Source organism: Acomys minous, assembly GCF_964271855.1.
Source record: "Acomys minous genome assembly, chromosome: 5".
In the NCBI taxonomy this organism is placed as follows: domain Eukaryota; kingdom Metazoa; phylum Chordata; class Mammalia; order Rodentia; family Muridae; genus Acomys; species Acomys minous.
The window spans coordinates 18,868,691-18,894,899 of record NC_140494.1 but is presented as its reverse complement, the minus strand read 5'-3'; the positions used below and the strand labels follow the sequence as shown (position 1 = coordinate 18,894,899).

Here is a 26,209-nt window from a genome sequence, read left to right as displayed (position 1 = left end):
TACCAATATCTGCAAAATATTTGTGGCATTTCTTTTTGTCAAATGTTTAGCACCTATATCTTCTTGCTTTTCCCTTTGGGTAAAATCTCTTGAATAAATATGATACTCTATTTATAATTCCTGATAGGTATTCCCTTATTATTTTTTACAGAAAAGTTTTTTATTAAAAAGTTAATCTTTCATTTGAAAGATAAATTTATATGCATTTATTGTATAGAACATGATATTTTATGTATGTATACATTATAGAGTGACTAAATCCAGCTGTTTAACATGTACATCACAACATGGCTATCACATGTATGAGGATATCGCTTTCATCTCCTCTGTTAATGTATCAACCATATAATATATTTTAATAATCATCATAATGTTTTATAGATAAAAATACAAGTAAAATGAGAGAGAAAGATATCTTTGATTTAAATTCTACTGTATCAATAAATATAATAAACTGGTATTCCTATTTTGGGTTCATCTTGGGATTAAGTTTTATTTCTCTATATGACCAGCTCTTGCATTTCTTAGATTTGAAAAAAAATTCAGCTATGGGACTTACTTAAAAAATGTCTAAATGTTGGCTCCTTCCAACTAACCTCTGGAAAGTACAATGGTTTTCATGTGCAATACTTCCGTTATACGTTTGGTCTTTAAGCATTTGAACAATGAGTTTCAGAAAATAACAACAGAGACTATGGTTTTACATTTTTGTTGACTTGTTCTGTAAAGAAATAAAGTGTGTTGCTATGGAGATAATTAACACAATAATAGATACACAACTCACAAATTGATTAGCACAGCCCCCATGGAGATACAACAATTTTCAGAATGTTTTAACTAGTAAAGTGACATGCAAGCCTCCAGGAATAGCACACTTTGTGTTCAAGAGCAGCAAAAAACTGAAAGCAAATAAATCTAAGCTCACTTTAGAAATTGGACGAAAATCCACACTCACAGGACCCTGCAGTTCTAGAGTCAGAAGCCACAAAGTCAAACTCCAAAAAGGCAAAATATCACACAGTTAAAATCTTACAGGCATAGATTCTGCCTCAAAGACCCAGGCTTGAAAAATAGTGACAGTGATATCCCTATTTTTTTGTTTCAAGGAAAATTACTAAATGTACCATATTATTATTATTATTTTGATACAGGGTTTCTCTGTGTAGCCTTGGGTCTCCTGGACTTGCTTTGTAGACCAGGCTGGCCTCGAACTCACAGAGATCCATTCACTTGCCCTGCCTCCCTGAATGCTGCGATTAAAGGTGTGTGCCACCAGGTCCGGCTATAGACTATATCATTGTAAGATTTAATTTTATTTTATGTATGTGACTGTTTTTATCTGTACACATGTCTGTGTATTTTGTGTGTGGGTTATGGGAATTCAACCTAGGTCCACTGCAAGAGCAGCAAGCCCTCTTAACAGCTGAGACATTTTTCTAATAGTTTGACAGTCTCAACTTTTTAACTCTCAAATTAGATACACTTTCGCTCTCCTACAGGCTTGTGCTATGCTCTTATCATTACCTCATATTCATAGCAAAACTCAGTAAGTGCTACTTACATGTAATTATTCACAGTAATACACTGTTTAGATTATTATTTGAGAAAAAGGAAAAACAACAGCATAATAATTATTGTTGACTATTAGGCAGTTTTCTCCTTGCTCTTTAGACTGCCTTGAGTGAGATCTTTCTACACCTGGCCCAGTTGGTGATTTGCAACAACTCCTCAGTCTCATTGCACACAACTGGGCATGTATCACAGCATATGTCCATCCCCATTGCACACAACTGAGTGTGTATCACAGCTTATGTCCAGCCCCAGTGACACAACTGGGCATGTATCACAGCTTATGTCCAGCCCCATTGCACACAACTGGAGGTGTATCACAGCGTATGTCCAGCCCCATTGCAATAACTGAGGGTGTATCACAGTGTATGTCCAGCCCCATTGCAATAACTGAGGGTGTATCACAGTGTATGTCCAGCCCCATTGCACACAAGTTGGCATGTATCACTGCCTATGTAATGGCTGGCTCTAGGTAGGCATTTATGTTATTTCCAATTTTTAAAATTTAATTTATTTATTCACTTAACAACCTGGGTGTAACCCCCTCCTTCCTCTCCATCTAGTCCCCCCTCCCCCGTCTTCCCTCCTTCCCCCTCCCTTATTTCTCAGAAAAGCGGAGCCCCACCCACCCACCCCAGCTAATCAAGTCATATCAGGACATAGTGTGCCCTTTTCCTGTGTTGCCTGAGGTGGTTAGGGAGACAAGTGACCAAAGATCAGGTAACATAGTCCATGTCAGGGAAGTCCTCTGCTTCCCTTACTAGAAGACCCACATGAGACCTGACAGTTTTAAGTTATAAAAGAGGCTGCAACGAACCTCTTTGCAATGGTATTTTAGAGTTTATCAGAAGAAAAATTCTAGGAAGAGAATTGTTTTGCTAAAATGTAAATAAATGTGTAGCATTTAAAAACATTAATTTGTAGTTATCAGGGAAAATAATAATGGACTTCAATCTGACACTCATATACAGGGCTAAGAGATTCCTAGGTAGTTGGCTTTAAAAATAAAAAGCCTGAGTGTGTCTGTAAGAGTGTTTTGAAGTAGTGGACTGAGTAACAAAGACCTATCTTCATCACGAAAGCTTGGCATCACCAAATGATGCACTGAAGGGAACAAAAATTCGGAAGAGGAAATACATCCCTCTCTTCTGGAAAGGACCGTTTTTACTTGTTCTTGATACATAGCCCACTGTCCTTTGGCTTTCAGTCTTGCTGCAAAGGCTTGTGACTACATTTTTTTTTTAGTTTTTTATTTATTTTATTTTTATTATGTATTTAATTATTTTGTTAAATTTTAATTTGTTCACTTAACATGTAAGTTGTGGCCCCCTCGCTTGTCTCCTACATTTTTAAACATTAGCTCTGCATGTTACTTTCCTCTGCAGAGAATTCAAAGATGCAAATATTCTTTATTCTTCACCTCTGCTACTTCCTCTTACTGCTTTTCTTTTCTTTTTATTTTTTTTTTACTTTATCTCTTTGGCACCTGATTAGTTCCCAACCCATCATAATATTTTCTATTTAAATCTATATTCACTTGAGATCTGATCATTTTTCATTTTTATCATTTATTTTTTCCAAAGTTCTAACAATTCAATGGATGCAGTAATTTCTTTTTTTTCAATTGATTCTTAATATCTTGTCTATTTTTATACATAGACTTTGGATATCTTAAAGTGTTGTGCATGCATAGGTTTAAGTAATACTAAATGTGTAAAAGTACTCATCCTCTTTAGAATTACAGTTGTTTGTATTTTTATTTCATTCTCTCTCTCTCTCTCTCTCTGTCTTTCTCTCTGTCTTTCTGTCTCTGTCTGTCTGTCTGTCTGTCTGTCTGTCTGTCTGTCTGTCTGTCTCTCTCTCTCTCTCTCTCTCTCTCTCTCTGTCTCTGTCACTCACTCACTCACTCTTTAAAAGGAAAATGGTGTTCATAAACTTACCTTCTTAAGCAGTGGCTTTGTGGAAATGGATTTTGTGTTCTCATTGGTGCGGGTCTGGCAGCTGATATAGAATGATATTCCTAGTTTAAGAGCACCCTCTTCTGTCATTGTAACAAAGTAGTAATTTCTGATCACATAATAAGCACATCATGTGCTTCTTAGTATGATCTTTGTACTGACTTAGAAAGTCCCGAGTATTTCATTGTGACTGCTTATTGGGTTTGTGTTGACATAATGGATGGGTATCTCAATACATTTAAGAACATACTCTAACATAGTGATATTTTCTCTGAACTTGCACATAGCTCATTTGCATAACTGCAACTCATTCACTCACTCATTGCTTCATTTATTCTTTGGTTAGAATATTATTCAAGTAGCTGTCTCCACATCAGGTATGTGCTGGCGTACTGATAATGGAATGAGAATGAAAATTATCATCTTTAGTACTAACACAAAACCATGATCTACCCTCAAACACTGCCAAATGTTAAAGATGATAGAGGAGCAAATGTGTTGTCTTTTATTTTTAGAAAGTCTAGTTATTATTTGCGGTGTGTATGTGTGTGTGTGTGTGTGTGTGTGTGTGTGTGTGTGTGTGTGTGTGTATGTTGGGAATACAGTCTGCAAGTCCATGTGGAGATCAGAGAACAATTCTATGGTGTGTATTCTCTCTCTCCTTCCCCTGACTTGACGCAGTTCCTCAGGACTGCTCAGAGCTCTTTCCGTGTTGTCCCATTTCCATAGCTCCTGTTTTGTTGTGTAAATTGCAAGATAAAGAGGCATTTTAATGTAGAATTATTTAGAAATGGGAATTAAAATGCTTGGAGTCTATTTTTCCCATGCTTTTCCATTGATGATGTTTCTTTCTTTCTTTCTTTTTTTTTTTTTAAAAGAAAGACATCAGTAGGCCAAACAACAACTTCTAGCATTTTATTAAAGTTTTCTATTTAGTCAAATAAGTGAATACTAGTATATATGGGTCTTTGCTTTAATGACAATGCAATGAAAAGAGTAAAATTATATGACTGAATTTGCTGTGTGTGTATAGGTTTTTTTTTTTAACTTTGAGGGTTTTTAAATTATTTTGAGTATTTAAAATTTTTTGCCTTCTATATTTGATTATTTTAGTGTTTGGTACATAAAAACTTTTGCCTGGGGGTGTTGCCAGAAGCTGATATGTCTCCAGTCAAAAAGACCTTAAATTAATAAAAATATCTTTAAATGCCATATTCTGAAGGTTTCTGAAGTTTTTGAGGATTGTCTGTCTGTCTATCTATCTATCTATCTATCTATCTATCTATCTACCTATCTATCTATCTATCTATCAATCTATCATAAATATGAACAGGCAGCCTACCTCAAGGAAGATGATGATTCTCATAAAATCTCCTTTTGGAGAGAGCTTCTTAATTAATGGCAAGCTAGCTGTTGGGCAAAAGTGCCCCAGCTTTCTCTATAGACAATATACTGTCCAAAATGGACAGCACTTGGATGCAGGCTGAGTTGACTGCTAAGGTAAGCAAGTCCAAGTCCTTCATATTTCCTGCTTCATAATTATGGCTGCCAGATACACGGGGCGAGAAGGCTGAAGATGATGGTCCAGTGTTATAGGGAGAAAGTGGGTGATTGACCAGGCAGTAAACGGTCTCTGTCATCTCTTAGTTTTGGAAGTGGCTTGCCTGCATTTCTTGCCTAAATAATTTTATTCTTCTTAAGTCTCCAATGGGGTGGAAGACTATATAGTTATAGTTTCACAGCTAGGCTTAAGTTGTTTAGAACTTGATAAAATGTTCTAAGGTCTAGAAAGATATTATTATGCTTATAAATACAAGATATGATAGAGCATGATTTAGGTATAAAACTTTAGGCTCACCTAGATAAGATAAATAGTATTTTCTTCAAGGTTGCCAAATACAAGTGAGCTGAACATTGTGAATGTAACATTTCTATTTGGCTTTCCTGATTGTTTCCTGTTTTTACTATATGTAGTATATTATAAATAAATAAAAAAGATAAAGGAAAAAAATTTGCTCAACATAAAAAGATATTTGTACAAAAAACCTTACTTGTGTATTCATACACTAGATTTTAACACCAAGTTCAGTGTGAAAACTAACTTTATCAAATGCCTGTTAAAATGACTCTCAAAGCTCAAGGAACCAGCTGACTTACAAGCTACGTGTCAGGAAAAGACAGTATTTTACTACATATTTTGCATGCACTACATATTTTGCATGCAAGTGATAATAATAATTTTAAAATCCAAAATATCTTGATAGATGCTATCAGGAAAAGGAGAGCTAAAAAAAAATCACTTCCTCAATGTGAGTTTCTAAATGGAATGTTCAAGTGTATTTATATGTCTTTATGAATTGAAAATAAAAATGAAAATTCTTATTTACTTTACATAGGAGAAAAAAAAGCTTTTGCCTGTTTTAGCATTTTAGAGTGTTAATTTTAACTTCCCAGCATGTTCCCACTAACATGTGGTAGGGGAAGAAAATAGGGTAGAAGAGAAAGGGAGGATGGGATGGGAAGATACAAGCAAGGGGATTACAATGGGATGTAATGTAATATGAATAAATTAAAAAATAAAATATACTATTTGTATTACTCCTATTTGCCCAATTGTTTTCTCTGATTTTTCAGTTTTCTCTTTGGCATGTTTCTTGTGTAAAATATAAATTAGGTGAAATTATATAGTGTATATACATACATATATATTATATATGTATATATTTTTTTACTTTGACATAATTTGTGTTTTAGTTGACTATAATATTTATACTTATGATAAATGCTGATAGATTTGAATGTATCCTTTCTGTATAGTGTCTACTTAGCAATTCCATTAGATGCTGACCCCTAACTCTCTCCTGCTCACCTGATCAGGGCCCCTGATCTCTGGGGTGGATGGATGTCCTTAGTGTACTTAAGCGACTTGCTATTCAAAACTTTTCTGTCACAAGATTAGGCATAATCTACTTATTTATGACACATGCACAAAGCACATAGAGACCATTATATTATATCATAATATAATGTCAAAAATAAAAATTTTATAAAATGTAGAGCCCAGTAATTCTAAGCAATTTGCTAGTAATCATTGTTCTTAAAGTTATGTTTTTGAAGATAGTATTTGATTCACAAACACTGTATTAATATACTTTTTGGACCTCCTTGGCAGCACATCTACACGTCACTGCACCAATTTCCTCTAACATCCCATCTGTCTCTCTGTCTCCCATCACACTTTATTCCCATCTTTGAGCTTTGCACTTGGGAGAAATAAATTTATTGCTTCTGTATCTGAATGTCAAATGCTACAGTTTATTTAAGTGCTTGAGGCGGTTGCCAAGAATGCAAAGCTTTCTGCTTGCTCAGCTGAGACTAAAGCCAGGGAGCTTTCCAGCTCCACAGGGGTGAAGAGGACAACACAGCGGCGGACTGCGCTACTGTAAACAGTTGACTTAAATAGTATCATCCACTTAGCTGATGTCCACTACACATCATATGGAAGCCGTCTCAGTTTCTTTGGGGGAGAGTTTAGCAATTAATAGTATGCATCCCTTCTCTAGATCAAATAAAATGTGTATGGTAAACTCCCATGCTAAAATAATGTGAGAAAATGTATAATCTTGAGATGTGAAATCGGCTACATAATGGATTTAAGAGACAAAACACTTTAAGGAACTCACTTGAAATTCAGTTTCACTAATGTTAAAGTCACATCTAAATAAAGCACATAATGTTTAGTGATAATTGTGTTTTAGTCAATTTTATTTGTGTTTCAGGGATATGGATAGATAAAGATAGTGATAGTGTGCACAGGCCTCTGTGTGGGCTCACACAAGCTGCTGCAGCCTGTGGAGGGTAGAGTGCCACTTCAGGGAGTCAGTTCTTGTCTTTCCGTACAAATCCCAGCGTTCAGGCTCGTACTCAGGTTCTTTTTCTCCCCCCAGCATAATAATGTTATTGATCATTTGGGAATTTCACATAATGCACCCTGATCACATCAGGTTCTTAGTCCTGGTTACACAGTGCCTTTACTTTCTAAGCTATCTTGTTGGCCTGAGGCTCTTACTCTTTGTTTTTTTTTTTTTTTTTTTTTTTTGTTTTGTTTTGTTTTGTTTTAATCTTTTATTGAGTTTGTTCTTTGATAATTTCATACACTATAGTGAGCATTCCTATAATCACATCCATTCTGCTACTACCCAGTGCACGCCTGCACATGCATGTGCACACACACACACACACACACACACACACACACACACACACACACATACACACACACCGTCCTTCTCCCATCATGGCTGTTGGTGGTGGTGGTATTTAGAGAATCTGAGAGTTCAATCACTGTGTAAACTTGGTCATTTGTGTAACCATGGGTTCAAAACTATCTACTGGAGCCTCATGGGATCACTAATGGCTAAACAACTAAAAACAGTGAGCATCTGTCCCTGGAATCCCTCAGTCTAAAGTGAAGGGTAGGACTCCACATTCTCCTCTGGGATACAGAAGCAGACTACTTATTCTAAGATAGAAGTGTTGACTTAAAATAATTTAGGAATTTAAATAGCTATTGGTGAGTTTCTTCTAGATACTTGTGTTTCTTTATAATTTGAATAGCAGCCTTCAATAGCTTTTGCAATAAGCAAAGTAATATATCCAGTGCTCTGCTAGATTAAAGAGTCATAAACACAAATATAATGCAATATGCATCATTTCCTTTGAAGTTTATGAAACTTTTTGCACAATTCCCTACAGGCTGAGAAAAAAAAATCAAGAACCTTTGATACGCAGCATGAGTAATTCCCAAAAGAAATCTTGAAGCCTGTTTTTTGTTTATTTTGCTCTGCGTATGCAAATGTATTTCCTATCCGTACCTTTATTCGTCGTTTCACAAACAGCCGTGGACACGCCAGAAGATAGCCTTATTCATGAATTAATTTTATCCTTTGTTATTGGGTAAAATTGGAGACAAATTTGGGATTTGAAATACAAAGAGAGGGTGGAATCACAGATGCTAGCTACATATGACATCGGTGAACTGTATCAGAAAAACTTCTCTGGAGCCAAGTCTGGTGGTTCACACCACTAATCCTGGGAGGGCTGAGGCAGGAGTATGGCAAGTTGAGAATCAGCTTGGGTTAGGGTGTGAGACTCAAAGACATAAACAAAAGTTTTCTGAAGCACATACAAACATCAAATGCCAGTAATTCATATTTTTTAAATACTGTATCCCGTATGCCAGAAAATGTCAAAATATGAAAAATTGCATGAAATATTCAATCTTTTCTGAAATATTTTCACACTTTTTTCTTATATGTACAGAAAGTTAAATACTATTTTCATAATCTACTATTTTACCTGGATAATCATATATTGTTTTATGTTATATTATCTTGCCTCAAGACAGATAAGTATGCAAGTTAGCTTAAGCATAAAGGTGTTTTCTTCAAGATAGCCAAATACAAACAACCAAAACACTATGAATATAACATTTATATAATTCCTGAATGTTTCATTGTTCTTCTTGTTGTATTTAGTGTATTGTACTTATGTGTAATTTTTTTTAAAAAATCTATAAAAAAATAAAATAAAAGGAAAAAAAAGAAAAAACAATCAAGTAATGTTCTTACCTACACATGGGACCAATGTTCTCCACCACACAAATGCCACCATTTCTGCAATAATGTATTGGACATTCTGAAAAAGAAGCATCACAAAGATCATAGTTGGTTATAAACATTATTATAAGGGAGGAGGGCATATTAGTATTAGCTATTGCATTACACTTTATATCTGCAGACACTGGCTTCTAGGATACTAAAAGCAAAGAATACTTCCATGTACACCTCACTCCCAATCCGACTAGTGGTCCCTGGTATTCTAGGTGATTCTTGCCCTATGTATGCCTGAGCGACTTATTATAAGAGAAGAACTTTCCCCCTAGATTAGGTACAATTTATGTATTTCTGAGATGTCTGCAAGACATGTTTTTGACCACAGTAGAAGTTTGTGTTTACTGAAAATTTCTTAGGTGCTACAGAAGTCACTGAGTGATGGCAGATTAATGTTCTACATGGGTCGTCTGGCACTCTTTTGCATGCATAAGCCCTGCCATTGTGTCTACGAGAGATGCCAATATAGGTCACTCTGTCCCATTTACCCTGGCACTGCTATTTCACTGCAGGTGTCACTCCCTAGTTCTCCTTTAGAATGGACATTTATATTCAAAGATAGTCTGCTGACAGGTTAGATATTTAAGCCATACATATATTTTCACCTTCTTCCTACTGCGGAAACACTTTGTTTCTTTAGCTCTCTGAGGTGCATGTATTGACCTGTCTCCTTGACGCACCAACGGTGACCAGCATTTCTGTTCCCCAACAGTCTAGCTTGCTCCTGTCATCTTTCTTTCAGGATACTATTCCACCCTGCTTGGGCTATTGTAGCTGTAGTACTTGATGGAAACCTCTATCACTTTTGTGTTTTAATACAATAATACAACAAGTTTGTCCTGACCACCTATTAATTGTCTGATATTGACCTAGGCCCTGGGAATGTGATCAATAATAATACTGGTAATTTAATACATTTGGTGAGGCTTTCATCAAAGAAGCCAGCTGTCAGAGTTGGAATCTTAGCTCAACTAAGTAACTGTAATATTGGGAAGGTTGTTAACTTCTTTGTGTGTTTCCTTTCTACAAATCAGAATTAAAGAGAAAACTCATCTTAAGTTGTGTTGAGGGTGTCTGAGAATACCTTCTCACAGTGTGTGTTTAACAAATGATGACTTCATAAAAATAGGCAAGCATGGAGCCCGCTGTTCATAGCCTAGGCCTATTGATCAGGCAAAAGAGTAAGTGAGGTACCAATACACTGTACAGACAGTAGCAGCTTAGATGGACATAGAAAGCTGATAGGAGCAATAAGGATGGGACTTTAATAAAATCAGGCAATTCTCTGTGCATTCGAGTCGGTATTGACTTATGTTAGAAATCACATGCTGTGTGAAGAAAGCAAGACTACTAGGCTTGAACAATGAATTCAGTATGTTCAAAGAACTAGATTAAGCTCACCCTAGTAGGATTTGTGGTAATATGTGAGCCAGATATATAGGAGCCCAAAGCATGGAAGCTGGTCTTTTAAGAAGGGACCTAGCCATGTAACAAGAATAAATTAATAAAAATAAATAAAAAAAAAAGAAGGGACCTAGCATGCATCATGAAAGAGAACATTGGCTGAATCTGTTCAGTAAAGAGAAAGATGGAGAATCAAACCTATCCAGCTAAGAGTTGAAACAGTTCCCTGATTGTTTGAAAGAGTAGAGAATGATGTTCCAGTTTCTAACTGGGCCAAGGGATATCTTGTAGCTTCATTCACGTAGTTGAATTATTGATAGGGAAGGAAAATTACATGGGGAAAGATGGTGCTGTGTTGGAGTGGTCAAGGGACATGCAAAAGGTTGCACTGTATGATTCACCATGGCATTGAAATCTACAGCTCTGACCCATATGAATGGGTCAGAGACAGGAATTGGAAGCTTTCCTTTATACTCAGCCATCATTTCTTTGTTTTCTCTAATCACTCTATGGTCACTGATAAAGGTGCCAAGGAAGCATATCAATAGGATTTATCTAAGCTTAATGGAGAGAGGGGGGAAGGGAGGGAGCGGAAATGGGGAGAGGGAGAGGGTCAGAGGAAGGAGAGAGGAAGAGAAAGTGGGACAGAGACACACACACACACACACACACACACACACACACACACACAGAGAGAGAGAGAGAGAGAGAGAGAGACAGAGACAGAGACACAGAGACACAGAGAGACAGAGACAGAGAGAGAGAGACAGAGAGAGAGAGACAGAGAGAGAGAGACAGAGAGAGACAGAGACAGAGACAGAGAGACAGAGACAGAGAGAGACACAGAGAGACAGAGAGAATGAGAATGAATATTAACTTGGGGAAAAGATTATTTATGAAGAAAAAAAATTCAGAAATTTTATGCTGACACTGTTGATTAAATTAGAACACTGGAGGAAAGGTGGTTTGAAAAAGATTGTCCAGCCAGTAACAGAACATTCCAAAAGCATTAGGGAAGAAGAAAGCAGGGGGAGGCAGGGGTGAGTCTGAAAATGCCATGTGTTTAATATCTAGTGTCAAGTGTCATTTTGAGTTTCCAAATATTTCAACAATTTGCTTTCCCAGTAGTGTCTTTTCCATCCTGGCCTCACTTGGTTTTATTTAAGTAACTAGAGACTACAGAGTTGGCAATCTGAGTGAAAAGCCATCTTTCCTTGTAGTGATGTTACTCTTTGAGCAGAACAGATTTGAAATTTACTTCAAACACAAGAAGCCAGATGCTCTGAGGAGAGGAGACCAGCCATCACCAGGACACAAATAGATGAAAACACTCCATGCTTATTTCTCCTGAGTACAGTTTTACTCTTTCTCAAGTAATGGTATTGTTCTATTGCAAAAAGTAAAACCAACCAAACGAACAAAATAAAAACAAACAAACAAAACCCATCTGAGTGTGACGTTGTCAGGCACTGCCCACTTCCTCTGGAGTCACTAATATTCACTGCGATAGTGAAACTTAATGCAATTCCACTAAAATCAGGGAAAAGACAAGGCTGCCCACTCTTACTGTATCTCTTTAATATAGTTCATAAAGTTCTAGCCAGAGCAATAAGACAACTAAAGGAGATCAAGGAGATACAAATTGGAAAGAAAGAAGTCAAAGTATCACTATTAACATATGATATGATAACATACATAAATGACCCTAAAATACTACACCAGAGAATTCCTACAGCTAATGACCACTTTCAGTAAAGTGGCTAGGTACAAGGTTAACTTTTTAAAAAATCACTAACCCTCCTGTATACATGTTGCTTTCTGTCTGGAGGTAACCTGGCTTCCATGTCTAGTGGGCCAGTCCAAGTGCTGCTTTCTTCTGGGGGAGAACAGACAGACCTTAAGATCAAGGGTCCCATTTCTTACTCGGTGTTGGCTTCTAGTGTTTAGGGTGAGACCCATGTACTAGGCAAAGTTCCCAGTCTCATCAAGGGAGGTGGAAAATTAGTTTTCCACCAAGTGTTAGAGTTAGCTATTTTAGAATGAGATGGCTGGTATCAGAGGGCAGTGGAAACTTGGGTACTCCAACAGACCAAGATGATACCAAAAGTGTTGCTGCCCTTCATGAAGCTGCTGTGCTAAGCATGGCAGAGGACATGAGCAGATGGCATGGTCTGATAAGATCTAGGCCCAGTGGCTACTTCACCTGTGGTCAGCACCAAACTAGTGGTGGCAATGGAGTGGGCTTCAGTGGCCACCAAGGCAGCTCCATCCTGGCTGCCTAACCACTCGGGGCACCCATTGGAAATTCTCCATAGAGGGGAGCCCTCTCTTCCCAAGAATAAATGGAGTCTCAGACTATCATGGTGGAGAAATGGTGAGTACACGAGAGAGCAGGCCAGTCAACCTTGATTTGTGAACCAGGGATTTATAAACTTTGGGCAGTGGGGAGGGGTTTGTGGGTGGATGTGTTTGATTCACCGTGGCTAGGGATAATTGTATGCAGTAGTGCAGTACTTCATTTACATGCAGAAACATAGGATCCTTTCTGAAAAATGAGAACACAGTACTTAATTATCTTATGGGTGGGGGAGGAACTTCCAGATAAGATGAAAGATCATTTGCTGAAGGCTGGGATCTCCTTAGCATAGGGTGGGATATTTCCAGGAATCCTCATGTGCATGCTGAACAGGTTCTATCAGGAAAGGTCAGGCCTGGGATTCCTCAGACCGGGCAAAAGAGGACCCTGCTGAGAAAGGGAGTCCTTAATAGACCGAGCTCAGATAGTTATCCAGAAACGCCAAGCTCTGAGGTTAAAAAGCACAGTTCCACATATACAAACAACAAAGGAGCCAAGAAAGAAATTAGGGAAACAGCATCATTCTCAATACCCACAAATAATATAAAGTATCTTATAACTCTATCCAAAGAAGTCAAACACCTATATGACAAGAAGTATATGAAAAGCACCTGTATGACAAGAAATTGAAGAAAATATCAGAAGATGGAAAGATCTTCCATGGTCATGGATTGGTAGGATTAACATAATGAAAATGGCCACCTTGCCAAATGCAATCTGCAAATTAAGTGCAATTCCCATCAAAATATAAACACGATTCTTTACAGACCTTGAAAAAATAATTTTTTAACTTCATATGGAAACAACAAATGAGAGAATGGAAATCTGAGGTGGGGGACATCTCTGGGATTTGCCAGAGACCTTGGGTTGGGGGAACTGGAAGTCTTTGGGGGTGACGCTAGCTGGGACTCCTAGCAGTGGAAGATATGGACCCCGAAGTAGCTATCTCCCGTAGCCAGGCAGGACTTCTAGTGGAGGGATAAAGATAACTTTCCACCCACAAAACATTTGACCCAAAATCTTCCTTCCCACAAAATATGCATGACAAAGATGGAAGAAAGATAGAGGGATAGCCAAGCAATGACTGGCCCTACTTGAGATCCATCCCATGGGAGAGACCCAAATCCTGACACTATTAATGTTATTCTGCTGTGCTTATAGACATGAGCCTAGCATAACTCTTCTAAGAGGCTTCACCCAGAAGCTGATGGAAACAGATGCCGAAACCTACAGCCAAACTTTAGACAGTGCTCAAGGAGTCACATAGAAGAGTTAGGGGAAATATTGAGGGATCTAGACGGGTCAACAACTCCACAAAAAGACCTGCACTGTCAACTAACCTGGCCCATAGGCATTCACAGAGAGTGAACTACCAGACAAAGAGCATGCACAGACTGGTCCTTAAGGCCCCCTGCACATATGTAGCAGATGTATAGTTTAAATGGTCTTCATGTGGGTCCCTCAACAACTGGATCAGGGCTCTCTCTGACTCTGATGCCTCCCTTTGGATCCCGACGCCCTTACTGGGCTGCCTTGTGTGGTCTCAGTGGGAAAGGATGCACCTCGTTCTGGAGTTACTTATTGTGCCAGGGTTGGTTGATATCAGTGGGGGACCTCCTCTTCTAATTGAAGGAAAGGGGGAATAGGGGTAGGGGGTGTGTGAGGTCGGGGGGGGGGGGGTGATTGATAGGAGAGGAGGGGGCTGCAATCATGATGTAGAGTGAATACATAAATTAATTAAATGAATAAATATCTATTGTTCTTTTTTAAAAGAAGCATATACACAATAATTTGTGTATAGTTTGAGGAGATGTATGAATCCTAGAACTTATACAACATGCTATGTCAAGTCCCTGGTGAGAGGCATTCTTACATACAAAGTGTGTGTGTGTGTGTGTGTGTGTGTGTGTGTGTGTGTGCGCGCGCGCGCACGCGTGTGTGATTGTTTAATGCATGTATGACTTTGAAGAAACTATATAATAGCCTTGCATTTTTCAGGTGGTCCTGTCCATATTGGTTTTAAGATGGGACATTTCACCAGGACTGCTAAGCAATCAGGTTAGCTAGTCCCAGAGAAACATCGGTCTTTCCCCAGCACTAGGATGACACGCATGCACCACCAGTCCTGGATTTAATTTTATACTAGTGTTGTGGATCTAAACTCGTGTTCTCACAATTTCATAAAAACACTGTAATTTTCTCTAAAGCCTGTTTTTCTATATCTTGAAATCCCACCAGAAGGGCCATAGGAAGGACTCCTATGTCTCACAGCCCTGAAGTAGTTCCAAGACCCTTTCTGGGAATTGTTAGTGCTTTGGATTTGTTTAAAACCACTTGAAACTTTATGAAGCTATGTCATCCTCATACATTACATCTTCGATGGCTCATCCCACAATTTTATATTTTGATATAATTTTCTAATTCTCTTTGCAAAAGAATACCACCATAATTATAGTATTACTTTAGCACAGACTTTACAAACTGGTACCACTGCACCTAATTAGAAAAATCACTTCCAGTTTAAGTTCAGTTGGAGGAACTCTTAGTAATTTTTTTCTTTCACATAAGCAATCATAATTTAAAAATACTATGGCCTCCTAATATGACTCAGGGACTGACAAAATTTTCATTGAAATATCCTTGCTGTGCCTCAGTTTTATGTTATTAATGACCAACTCCAATTCTGAGGTGTGCGAGGCCAGATGTTCACCACCTCTATGAGGCCTTACTGTGGGGAGCACTGGCCACTGTAAGGCTAGAGATCCTCAATATCCATGTAAGGCTTACCTTAAAGAATCTGATGGTTGGAAAAATAGAAATGTAAGAGGTACCTTGTCAAATCTGTATCATTGATTTGTCTTAGAGTCAGTTATCAAAACACAAATGTTAGCTTGATCAAGTTGGATAGAAGAGCCTACAGTATGCAAAATGTAAATAGAGAAAGCATAATATGGATTTTACTTGTGACAATGGCTTCACTAGCTCCTTGTGTCACCCTATCCCAACAGCTATGTCAATGTGACCTGCACTTAGTAAGTGGATTGTTAGTGATGGCTACTTGACTGGAACAGTCAGTGCCTATCACTCAGTACATGAATGGCAAGTCTTCTGTTTCCCTGGCCTTATTTTCAGTGGCACATCGTGCCAGAGCAAGCAATAAAACATAGCATAGTTTGTGTTCATAATGGATGTCCTGAAGGAAATGTCACCTTCACATAGACATAAACAATGTGTCAAGAGTTCCAAGATCAGGACTGTATCATTGCCACTTGTTAATCTCTTTACTAATTTATTTATTGCCAAGTCTTACTGTAGGGCTCAGGCTGGACTCTAACCCAAAATCTTTCTACCCTAGCTCCTGAGTGATAAGACCTGAACCTGCAGGCATCTCTCTACCTCCTGGGTACTTTATTACTCTCCTCCAACACAGTAGCAGGCCTTCCTTTGGGGTCACTCACCTGGGGTCTGAAATGTGTAGTAAAGGAATAATGAGAATCAACAATATTTTTGTAGCTTATCTTTGTGTATTTTGTGGGACTAGATCTGATGAATTATTTCCTATAATAAAAATAAGAACTGGATAAATGAGCCATCTGTGAACTACAACTTGTTCATGACTGTGCCACATACTTTATAATTCCATGCGTATCTTTAAAGATATAAAATATATTCTTACCTACATTTGACATAAAATATTTCCAACTTAATAAGAAATATGGTCAAATATATCTTTTATTGCTGAGTTATATTATCTTTTAGTTTTGACAGACTTATACTGCCTCTAACTTTCTATTACTTTATGAATTGCCTGCATGAAATTAAAATTCGATTACTCAGGAGAGAAGATATACCATGGATTTTATGTAATATATCATGGGATTTTTGGAGCAGTTTTTATATATAGGACAACTGATGTACATTATCAGCTTTTATGCTGTACAAATGCTCCAAGGTCTGAAAAATGAAGAATGTTTCAAAAGCAGCCTAAGATTGAATATAGTTATGGGAAAACCTATCATTAAGATATGTAATACTGTCATCAAAAAGTAGGAAAATGATGCAACATTATATTGTAGGCTTTCCTTATTAAAGAACACAAGCAATTTTCATAGATACTTAAATACTAAGGAACACAAACTATATCAAATAAAAATTGTGTGTTGCTTTTGTTTGTGTTGTTCAGTGCGAATGGTGTGTGTATTGTGTGTTCACGTGTATGTGGAGTGTACGCATGCATGTGTGTGTAGAGGCCACATATAGATGTTGAGCGTTTTCTTTTCTCCCTCCAGCTTAATGTTTTCAGATAGTATCTCACTGAAACCACAAGCTCACTGATTCAAGTCCCAGTGATCACTCTGTTTCTGTCTCCGCAATGCTCGAGTTAGATTCAGCCACCATGAGCCTGGATGCTGAGACTGAGCTCAGGTCCTCGTGCCTGCATGGATAGTACTTTATTAACTGAGCCATTTGCCCATTTCCTAGCTGTCATTATTTACTGAACACTTTACAGACTAATAAAGATTTCACTCCTCATTTATAAACTTTTAAGGAATCTGAGATATCAGCGTTCTTCTTGCCTCCAAACCCGATAATATAAATCCATGTCTATCATTATTTAGGAAATCCACGTTTAATATTTTTATCACCTGCAGATTTCATGAATAGTTTCTATTGTAAAAAAAAATGTTAAAAGGAAAAGGAGTACCTGAGCAGCTGGACTCATCGATTTGGAAGTCGTCGCACTGGGCGGCACCGTCACAGCGCTGGTGAGTTGGGATACAGCTGCCTGATGAATTACATGCCAAAGCTCCATTGGGGCAGCTCTGATTGGCTGAAAAAAAAATTGATCTCAGTGAAAAACAGCAACGATAGCAAGGTCTTCTATTTTTAAATGAGTTTCTCATAATGAAATGATGGCCGCTATACCCTTTATTTTTAGAAAGGAGTCCTTTTGAAATTTTTTATTACTCTGAGAAAGAGCTAGGTAGTCAAGAACACTGCTTCTCTTCCAGAGGACACAGATTTGATTCATAGCACCCTCATGGCAGCTCACAACTATCTGTAACTCCAGTTCGAGAGAATCTGACCCCCTTTTCTGGCTTCAGCAGGCACCAGGCACATAGGTGGTACACAGATATATTTGCAGGCAAAGTATATATGTATGTATGTATGTGTGTGTGTGTGTGTGTGTGTGTGTGTGTGTGTGTGTGTGTGTGTATATATATATATATATATGTATAGTGTGTGTATGTGTGTGTGTATGTGTGTGTCTCCATATACTTAGAATAAGATAATTAAAAAACCAACTAATTACTCCTGAAAATTTCATACATGGGTAGCATGAAATATAATTAGATTTTCCTCACATTTCCTGTCTGACTTTTCATATTCCATTTGTCACATGTCCTTCCCAACTTCTTGTCTTTTTAAAAACCCACTAAGTCCGCCTAGTGCTGCCCATATGAGTGCCGCGCTTCTACTGGCATGGGTGAATCCTCTCAGTGCCCACATCCTCAAAGAAGAGTGATTCTCTCCTTCTTCAGCAACTCTGAATTCACAATAGCTCCTCGGTAAAGAGATGAGGGCCTAAAGATCTTCTACCCTATCTATACCACATTTCTGACTAGCTTGATCTTGTAGTGGTGCTGGGTATGTAACCACAGCTGTGGTGAGTCCAGGAGTATTCCACCCATGTCATGAGAAATCAGATCTTTAACTACAATTTAATTTGGCTTTTACTTTTCAGCAAAAGAAGAAAATGTTTATGGGATCCTTTCTCAAATATTGGTTACCAGGGACTCAGTTTTATGTCCCCTCTCCCCACGACTGATGTTGAGGTCTTAATCCTTAATGGGACTATATTTCTAGACAGAGCCTTAAAAAAATGAATTGGAATTAAATGGATCCATCAGGCTAGGCACTTCACCAAATGTTATTAATATCCTTATAAGAAAAAATGAGAGAGAGAAAAAATAAAGAGAGAGGGATGGGGGAAGGAGCAGGAAGGGAGGTAGGGAGATACAGACACACATGGGGGGAGAGGGAGAGGGAGAGGGAGAGGGAGAGAGAGAGAGAGAGAGAGAGAGAGAGAGAGAGAGACAGACAGACAGACAGACAGACAGACAGACACAGACAAGCAGGCAGAGACTGACAGAGACACAGATTCACAGACAGAGAGAAAGACAGATACAGAGAGACAGAGACAGAGAGAGACAGAGACACACAGACATAGAGAAAGACAGACAAAGACACAGAGAGGACAGAGAGAAAGGGACAGAGAGAGAATGTGTCAATGTTTGCATGAATTGGGGTAACATCCTATCTTCTGGACTTTGCAAGAAGATGGCAAAAACTGAAATCATTCTGACCCTTAAATTTCCAAAATCATAAAAGCTGTGAGTGGTTACCGCGTCTGTTAGACCATAACTGCTTACTGAAACTCAGCCTGCAGCACCCGCGTGCCTGCAGTGCACTGGCTGCAGCATGAGAGAGGCCGAGCGCTCTCTTGTTGGGGTTTCTAAACAGAGTTTGGCCAGGAACATTGTCCTGCTGTGTAGCTCAGGCTAGCCTAGTACTTAAGGTCTTCCTGCCTCAGCTTCATGAGTGCTATGACTGTTGTGCTGTACTACAGTGTCTAGCTTGACATGACTTCAAGTGGTCCAGTGATACTCCATGCTGTGGCAATATAGTGATACAGAGCTGTATCTCAGATAAATTACATCCATAAAAAGCTGTGAAAGTTAGTGTCAGTGGGGCTGGCCAATGAATGTAGGTTTACAGGACAGTTCCCTAAAGTTGGAGCTCAAGAACACATCAGGTAAGGGGCTCGTGGGGAAGAGAGGATGGTGAGAATGCACTGGTGAGCAGATGGACGGCAAGAGGGTTAGTCGGACACAGCACAGGAGGATAATTAGGGATGACAGTGGAGGCCAATGATTGTTTCAGAAGAGCTAGCAGAGTGCGAATGCTCTCAGTACTAAGTGCTTTCTATCCCAAGTGATGGGCTTGCCAAATATCCTGACCTGATCAGTTCTGTGTTCTGTACATGTGTTGAAATGTCATGCTATAGCCCATAAGTAGTTATGGATAGAGTGTAACAACTGAAAAATAATAAATAAATAAATAGAGATGTGGCATTTGAATAAGGGAAAGGCGATCATTCCTGCTGGACTCATGTTTTCTTTCCAGTGTATTGAATTTCAGATGATCCTACCCATTGGCCAAACTCAGCCATCCACTGGGCTGCAAGTTAAAGAAGCTTGTTATATATGCATATTTGACCCTCCCGTGTTAGACGGAAATGTGAGAGTCAGACAGGGGCAGACTGAGTTGATCTCTGTCGCACTAATAGCTAAGGTGTCTGATAAAAGCTAGTGAGTGCCACCTTGGTGGTGTGAAATGAATCTCTTTGCTAGGATCATCCCTTATCAACATTTTTTTTTATATTTTTGTCTATTAGTTATGCCAGCTGTGAGAGCAGTATTTTTAGTACTTGTCAATGATTGTGTGGAGATTAGTCCTCTAATTAGCTAGCTCTTCTTGTTATAGGCAAGATTGTTTTATTATCCATTAAAATGCTGGTAACTAAATCCATTTTATATAGGTGTGGGAATACTGATGAAAAGAATATGATCAAGTACGTGATACATATAACAAAGTCTTATTCTTTCAACAGTACCTTATTTTAAAGTTTAACTGAACATTAAACTGTTGGGACCTTCCAATAAGAATAATGGTTAGATTTAATTCAAGGACAGAATACATGTCTGTACTGCTCTGTGGTGGATTAGCATATGCACTAAATCACTTGTGTTTTTGTTCTATTGGCCCATGTTGAACCTTGTCATTAAAATGCTGAACTCTGGGACACAACAAGGGACTTGCACATACAAGCTCATAGAAAGAAAAAAAAAACCACACACACACAAAACTCACACAGGCACAACACCTGTGCAAGATCAAGCTAGACAAAAATCTCAGCATAGAGAGGGGTAGTAAGCATAAAATCCCACCATGATTGACATTTGATATTTCTGAGAGAGGGAGACTCCGTTTTCTATAGGGTATCCCAGAAACTAAGCATACGTTCCTCCAGGTAAGCTATGTCCTTGGTCCCCATTTTTATGTTTCTTATCCAGCAATCATAAAATCATTCTGATACACTATTTACATGTTGCTTATTTTTGAAAATAATAACCATCGATTGAATGAGTTTGTGTTTACAAAATAACTTGTGTTATTTAGGACAACTTTAGTAAGAAAGAATACCAACTTCTAAGATAATCACAGACTGTAATAAGTATGCCCACAGACATTAAAGCAAGGTGCTTGAAAAAGAACATGGCAAAAGATAAATACTGCTCAGGAGACATTTAGGAAACCAAATTTTGTGTGAACTTTATAGTGTTATTTGGACTGACTTTGGAATGTTTCTTCTTTGCTTAAGCATTGATAGTTACAGAAAAATCAATGTCTTATGTAATTTTCTATACTTAATACAATGTCCTTTGCTTCATGAATGCTCATTAATACTAACCACATTCACTATTTATTGCCTACTTCAAAAGGGTATTTATTAGTATTTATTAATATAATGTGACAGCAAATAAATCCACAGAAAATAAAAGGGTATACTTAAAAATATTGTTATTATATGTATACACACAGATAAATATACAGACACATTTATACATAATCATTATTTACAAATATCTCTGCCTCTTAGAGGAGGTGGGAATTCTATATTTTCTATTATATTTGATTTGTGGTATAATTTATTTACCATTGTATATGATATAATAATTTAACTCTGTGGAAAACTCACCACATCCTTTCCCTATACGTTTAGTTATCCATCTCCACATATAGTTCAAGCCTTAGTTATTTTTAGTTCATCTGAACTATCCCTTCACTTACACTAATTGGTTTTCCCTCTATAGGTTTTATGCCCAGTGAGCTAAATGATTATTTTGGAAATATTAAAATTTAAAAGATATTTCAATATTTCACTCTTTTAAACATCCTTACACATAAAGAATTATGCTTTGGTTTTAGAGACAGTCTACCTACATAGCTCAGTCTGGCCATGACCTCATCATCTTCTTGTCTCTTCTTCTTAAGGGGATTTTCTAATTTTGAGACTGGATTATGTTCCAGAAAGCGCTCTATGTCAAATATTGCCATCCATGTTTATTACTGACACTAATGCTTTGCTGACTACGTCTTGTTATACATTCCTTTTATTATGATTTTGAGCTGTAGTGTTACTATTGTTTTCCTATTTCAGTTCTAGCTTTCTCATTTATAACAAATTCTTCCCTCTGCTCTTGACTGTAAGTGATAAGTAGTGCATCTTACACTTACTGGAAATTCAATAATAGTTATTGGTGCGAACTGATATTTCATCACCTTAGGAAGGTTTTCTCAATACAGAGTGCTGCTTCAATATTTTCAGAGCCAGAACATCCGGTCAACGGAGCTATGCTTACTTTAAAACATCATTTCTCATGTCCAACTTCACATTAAAATTTGCTTTTAAAAAAACCTCAAACCTAAATTGGATGAAGCACCTCAAACAATTATTCTTGGCTGATTTCCTGCCAGAAGGGAGTATTATGTGACATAAGTTGACAACATCAGTAGAAGAGCCATGTAAAATGATCTTTATTCCTGGATCACAAAAAGTATCAACTTGCTCTGAATAGAATGTGAGGTAATTGTCTTTATTCTTATGCAAGGGATTTCCCTCTCTATTCTCTTTCCTTTTTAAGTTTTAACAGAAGGGCTTGACTAAGGTGTTCTAAAAGATCTGTGTAATTAAATCAGATAAAAATGAGACTTTTTGTAGAACTAAATTACATGCAAAAGCTCCACTGACCAATACTGATTTTGATGTGTCTTTTCAGGAATTCTAGAAACTCAGCACAGCAGAGCCAGAAAGCAAATGTAGATCTCTCTCACTCCTCATCGACCTTTGGAATACTATGCAAGATTTCTAGCAAAACGGAGAAGTAGATTATGGCTTAATAATATATTCCTATGGCTCAGTTATGTAACACTACCAAACAGTAGAGCAACCACAAAAAGGACTCATGGAAAAGATCGATCAGCAATACCCTGCATTCAAGTAGGCCCGGAAAATAGAGATCAGACCAAAGCTGCCGGTGTCCATGTCCTAGAAGCAAGCAGAATAAATGCCGTGCCATTCTAAGCCAAAGCTCATTGGTTTACAGGAAGTCACAGTCATAAGGACTCTAAAGAAGGGAAGTAAGAACACCAGGCTTAGTTTTATGCCAAGTACTGATCCTTAATGCACATGATAGACAGAAGTGGATTCATCCAAAGTCACACACCAGGGAGTAGTCTACTTACAGGACTATTCAACTTATTTGTAGTTGGGCCTATTCTCCCTGGCTCTCTGCAGGGACACCACAACCTCTAGTTAAGTTCACCATTCTGTTTTTGTTTACTCTTTTGTCTCTGACCATGAAAGGGTTAATTGTCTCTCTATTGCATATTGATTGTTTAAGAAAAGACACCCGGAAAGTAGCAGTTAGGAGATCACTTTGAGCTCTTAACAGCATTAGGTAAAAGTCCCATATGGAAGACAGTCTCTATATTAGAAGGAAAAGGTAACACCACTATATCCTAAGGCAAGACGCTAAGAGCAAAGTCATGCATGCTGTAGGGATGCTGCTAGATATCTCTGGCCCTTGAAACCTCCCACACAATTTCCATCTTTACAGTTTGCTATTGTATGCTCTCTCCTGTTTATAAACCCCAGATGAGACTGCTTCTTTTGGTTTTTCTTTTATATGGGGCCATCTATGCCATGCAAAACTTCTCATTTCTGCCAGCCTATCCTACAGTTGAATTCTTGGGCCCAGTTGGATCTAACGTGGACAAAAGGGAAGGTTTTTTTGCCTCTACAAACATATCTTCTTGGTATGCTTCAATGTTTGCTTGGTTAAATCATTTCGATTTTGTTTGCTTGTTTGTTTTTCTAGATAGAGTTTCTCTGTGTAGACTTGGCTCTCCTGGACTGATTTTGTAGACCAGGCTGGCCTCGAACTCAGAGATATCTGCCTGCCTCTGCCTCCCAGAGTGTTAAGATTACAGGCACGCCTCACTGTGCCAGCTTTTAAAAGCAATTTTTAAGGTAGCGTTCAGAGTAATGAGTATTTAAAATACGTTTTAAAAATCATCTCTATTCACATGTGTCTGTGTGCGGCTTTACGCACGTGTGAATGCAGATGTCCTCAGTGGCTACGAGAAGACACCTGGAGTCATAGACCAGGGCGAGCTGTCCCAAGTGGATGCAGGAGTGGTACACGCTCTGAACTGCTGAGTCATCTCTCTGGCCCCGAGGCTAGGGCCTAAGTATAATAGTGTTTATGTATTTGTTGATAATTGTTCTCCTCTCCCGTCCCCCTCCTCCGGCAACACTCTTTGCTGCTGGTGCCCGTCACGCCCATCCTCAACAACACACCTTCTGCTTTCATGTAACCAATGCACGGTTATTTATCTATCTATCTACAGTCCAGTTGTTCCTTTAGATTCTGTCTACTTTATTTTTGTTATTTCATCTCACCGACACCTGCAGCGTCAGTTATCACATGCTCATGCCAAGAATCTTCCTATGTCTTTTGATCTCTGCGTATACATTTCCAAACACACTCTGAACCTTCACTCCACATGGATCTGCCACAGGATTCATGAATACAGCATCACAAATGAATCCATGACCTTCCCAGAGGACATCCTCGTCCCCCTATTTTCACAGCTGTCACCATGCTAGATGAGCTGCCATGACGCCCGAATTGAGGACTTCAGTCATTTTGAATTCCTTTCTTTTCCTCCTCACCTACCCATTCGTAAATCATTTATAATTTTTTATCACACACGACATAAACCTTACAACTATTACAATTGTAGTCTCCATTATAAAAAAAAAAAACAACAAAGTCTTCAAAATAGTCCATTGGCAGCCAGGGAGAAGAAAGCTGAAGATGACCCTCAGATTTTTGGGTATGCATGACAAATTTAAAAAAAAAATGACACATTAAGGAGCATTATGACTGCTTTAGTCAGGGTTTCAATTGCTGCAATGAAACTCCATGACCACAAAGCAAGCCTGAGAGAAAAGTATTCACTTGTCTTACATTTCTATACTGCTGTTCATCATCTAAGGAAGTCAGGACAGGACCTCAAACAGGGAAGGAACCTGGAGGCCAGGAGCTCATGCAGGGCCAAGGAAGTGGAGCTGTTTACTGTCTTGCTCATCACAGTTTTCTCAGCCTGCTTTCTTCTAAAACCCAAGACCATCAGCCAAGGTATGACCCCAGAAACAAAGGGCTGGGCCTTCCCCAAATCAATTACTAGTTAAGAAAATGTCCTTGCTCTTCACTGGTGTCTCAGAATATTGGAAATAGGGCTACCTGAAGACCCAGCTATTACACTCCTTGGCATATACCTGAAGGATGCTCCACCATACAACAAGGACATTTACTCAGCTATGTTCATAGCAACTTTATTCGTAAGAGCCAGAATCTGGAAACAACCCAGATGTCCCTCAGTTGAAGAATGGATAAAGAAACAGTGGTGCATTTACACTATGCAATTAAATAATATTTAGCTATTAAAAACAAGGAAATTTTGAAATTTGCAGGCAAATGGATGGAACTAGAAATGATCATCCTAAGTGAGCTAACCCAGACCCAGAAAAATACACATGGTATATCCGCACTCATAATTGGCACAACATGGATGTCTTCTGAGAGCCTTCACTCAGTGGGGTTTGGGACAGATGCTGAGACTTGCTATTGGGCTCCAAGTGAGAGTGGTATGGAAGAATGGGGAGATGGAAGGACCCAGAAGGTCCAGGAACCCCACAAGAAGATCATCAAGGCTGGGAGATCTGGACCCAGGGGGGCTGGAACAAACTGCTTTACCAACCAAGGGATAACAATTGGGATGTAATCTGAATAAATTATTTTTTAAAAAGGAAAATATCCTATAGCTGGGTCTTATGGATGCATTTTCCTAATTAAAGTTCCGTTCTCTCAGATGACTTTAGCTTGTGTCAAATTGCTATAAAACTAGCAAGTAAGATACTCCATGCAGGGATAGAGATGGCTCAAGCACTGTCTTCTCTTCCCAACGTACTGAGTTCAAGGCCCAGAACCCACATGGTGGCTCAAAGCCATCTATAGATACCCCATACAAAAATACAGGGTCAATGAAGGTTCTAA

General features: G+C 38.4%; 1 protein-coding gene across 2 annotated transcripts in view; it reads right to left on the bottom strand.

The window, feature by feature from the left end:
* The window catches only part of MALRD1 (MAM and LDL receptor class A domain containing 1), a 562,786-nt gene that overhangs the window by 75,758 nt on the left and 460,819 nt on the right, over positions 1-26,209 (bottom strand). For both annotated transcript variants that reach the window (XM_084782548.1, XM_084782549.1), the window contains exons 35-36: positions 17,665-17,790; positions 9,158-9,224 (exon numbers count right to left, since the gene is read on the bottom strand). In XM_084782548.1, coding sequence (XP_084638674.1) covers positions 9,158-9,224; positions 17,665-17,790 — 193 coding nt within the window. The remainder of the gene's footprint in view (positions 1-9,157; positions 9,225-17,664; positions 17,791-26,209) is intronic.